A 2,180-nucleotide genomic window follows, 5' to 3' on the forward strand; every position below is an offset into this window, starting at 1 on the left:
CTCCCTCTTATTCAGTCCCTCTTTCACGTATATTTTTGAGCCTGTCTTTTGCACAGATGTCCACCATTGCTCTTGGGACCTTCAAATGCTGCTCTTAGGGCAGTCTGCCGCAGGCCCACCCCATTAGGCAGTGGAAAGTGGGGCTAACCTGTAGGGTGGGTGGTGATGTCCTCTGTCCCCCAGCAGCCCAGCCTGTTGGTCTGTTCCTGCTCTGAATGGTCAGGGCCCATGGATCCCCATGTTTCCCCCCACCCCTGTCAGGCAATGAGACAGCAGTCAAGTTTGAACCAAGAAATCTGTTTTATTTGTCACTCTTCCTGGCCATGGCCATGGGAAGTGAGGGATGCACTCTAAAGGTATCGCCAAGTGGGCTCAGCTCTTGGAGAAGGCAGACCCAGGACGGTTGCAGGTGGAATCCATGAAGCAATCCTCTGCAAGAAACATGGGTCAGTGGCCTGAGCTTCGAACCCGAAATGTCCCTCCAGGGCAGTCCTACCAGCCCCCTCCTGCTCACCTGTAGTGCAGCACAAGTCCTGGGTGGCACAGTAGCCCGAGTTCCTGCAGGGCTTCCAACCTGACTGGCAGGGTGTGGGCAGCCTGTTCTCCTCCAGGCAGGGCAGTGCCTCCAAGGTGCTGATGAGGCACCCCAGCTCCTCAGAGCAGCATATGTTAGGCCCGAAGCATCTCCCTCTCCCATTGGGGCCGCAGGGAAGGCACTGGGGGAAAGGACGCAATTGGGCACAGTGCACATTCACCAGGGCATGGTTCAGTATTGGGACTGTGGCAGGGCTCAGGTGTTGTGTCTGCCTTGAGGGCGTCAAGGGGCACCTAACCCTCCCCAATGCCCTGGGTTCCCATGGGAGCTGGGGTGGGGCTGGCAAGAGTGTATGATGCTCTGTTTCTGAGTGTGGGTGTCTTCTCTGATCATTAGCGCTGCCGGAACCGGACCGGATGGGCGAGACTCACCTTGCGAATGTCCACGTCCAGCACAGCCCTCTTGCCGCCCAGGGGACAGTTCTGGATGTAGCAGGCAGAGGTCAGAGACACTAGGCAAAGCAGGCAGCAAGCAAGACTGGGGTAGCCCATGGTGCTGGTGCTCTGCGTCTACGACTCAGCTGAGGTGATGTTTTCTCCAGCTCAGCCCGGCCTTTTTATGTGTGGGCAAGGCTTGGTGGAGCACTGTCTTAAGAGGCACACTGCATGACTGGTCACAGCAGGTCACTGCGGGTCAACTCAACCCACACTGTTTTGAGGCAGACCCTTCATTTGAACAGTCCAGGCTAGGTCAAGGTCACCGCCTCAGCTAATGGCCTGGAGCTCTAAAGGGAAGCAGCCTGTAGGGGTGGCCTGGGTTACAGCATGATGGACAGATGGGTGGGGGATGGAGCACAGCCCAGCCTGGAGCTATTTTCACAGATGTCAGTGTCAGGGTAGAGGGAGTGGACATGGGAGTCCTTACCTGTCCCTGAAACTTGGCTGGGGAAAATTATCACACCTTCCTTCAACTCTTGAATGTAGTTCGTTCCTTCTTCCAGATAGAAGGTAAGACAAAACATCAATAGAGGTCAAACTAAAACACAACAAAGAAACCAAAAGAAAAGAAAGAAAGAAAAATCACAACAAAACAGAAGGAAACTTGGGTTTGTATTTAAAACTCTGTATTAAAACTCTCTATGTAGACCAGGCTGGCCTTGGATTCAGTGATCCACCTGGCTGTGCCTCCCCAGCTCTGAGATGAAAGTTATTCACCACCCTTCCAGGTGCCTAGACTCCTGTTTGAGGAAACATTTGCCATCAAGTGCTGGAGTGTGGCCATCAGGTGGCCTTAGCTGCAGAGAATCACCTGGCCTGAGGTGGTACCCTTCCCAGGTGGCTACATACAATGGCCTGTCCAGGTTGGCACAAACACCGGCACCTCTCTCTGCATGTCAGCTTTGGGCTGTAGTTCTGCTGAAGTCTGCATGGGAAGGAGTTTGCAAGCAGGTTAGTAGCTGACTGCTTGCCTTGTGTGTGAGAGCCCTTGGGTCTTCTCCAGAATGACAACATAAATACATTTAGGGAATAGTTTTTGCATTACATTTTAACGTTTATTTTTATTTGTGTGTATGTTTGTGTGCAGTTTTTCTTGGAGACTGGAAGAGGCTTTTGGATCCCAGGAGCTGTCGCTAGAGGGTGTTGTG

At 53.1% G+C, this 2,180-nt stretch overlaps 1 protein-coding gene across 1 annotated transcript; it reads right to left on the reverse strand.

The window, feature by feature from the left end:
• Window positions 1-281: 281 nt before the first annotated feature.
• Window positions 282-1,154, reverse strand: LOC121140522 (oxytocin-neurophysin 1-like). Its single transcript, XM_040746293.1, has 3 exons — window positions 967-1,154; window positions 515-716; window positions 282-431 (listed from the first exon to the last, which is right to left on the reverse strand). Exons 1-3 carry the CDS (start codon window positions 1,084-1,086, stop codon window positions 373-375), a joined length of 381 nt encoding a protein of 126 aa, XP_040602227.1. The 5' UTR covers window positions 1,087-1,154; the 3' UTR covers window positions 282-372.
• Window positions 1,155-2,180: the final 1,026 nt, after the last annotated feature.

The sequence above is a fragment of the Mesocricetus auratus genome, unplaced genomic scaffold (assembly GCF_017639785.1).
Source record: "Mesocricetus auratus isolate SY011 unplaced genomic scaffold, BCM_Maur_2.0 Super-Scaffold_100004, whole genome shotgun sequence".
In the NCBI taxonomy this organism is placed as follows: Eukaryota; Metazoa; Chordata; class Mammalia; order Rodentia; family Cricetidae; genus Mesocricetus; species Mesocricetus auratus.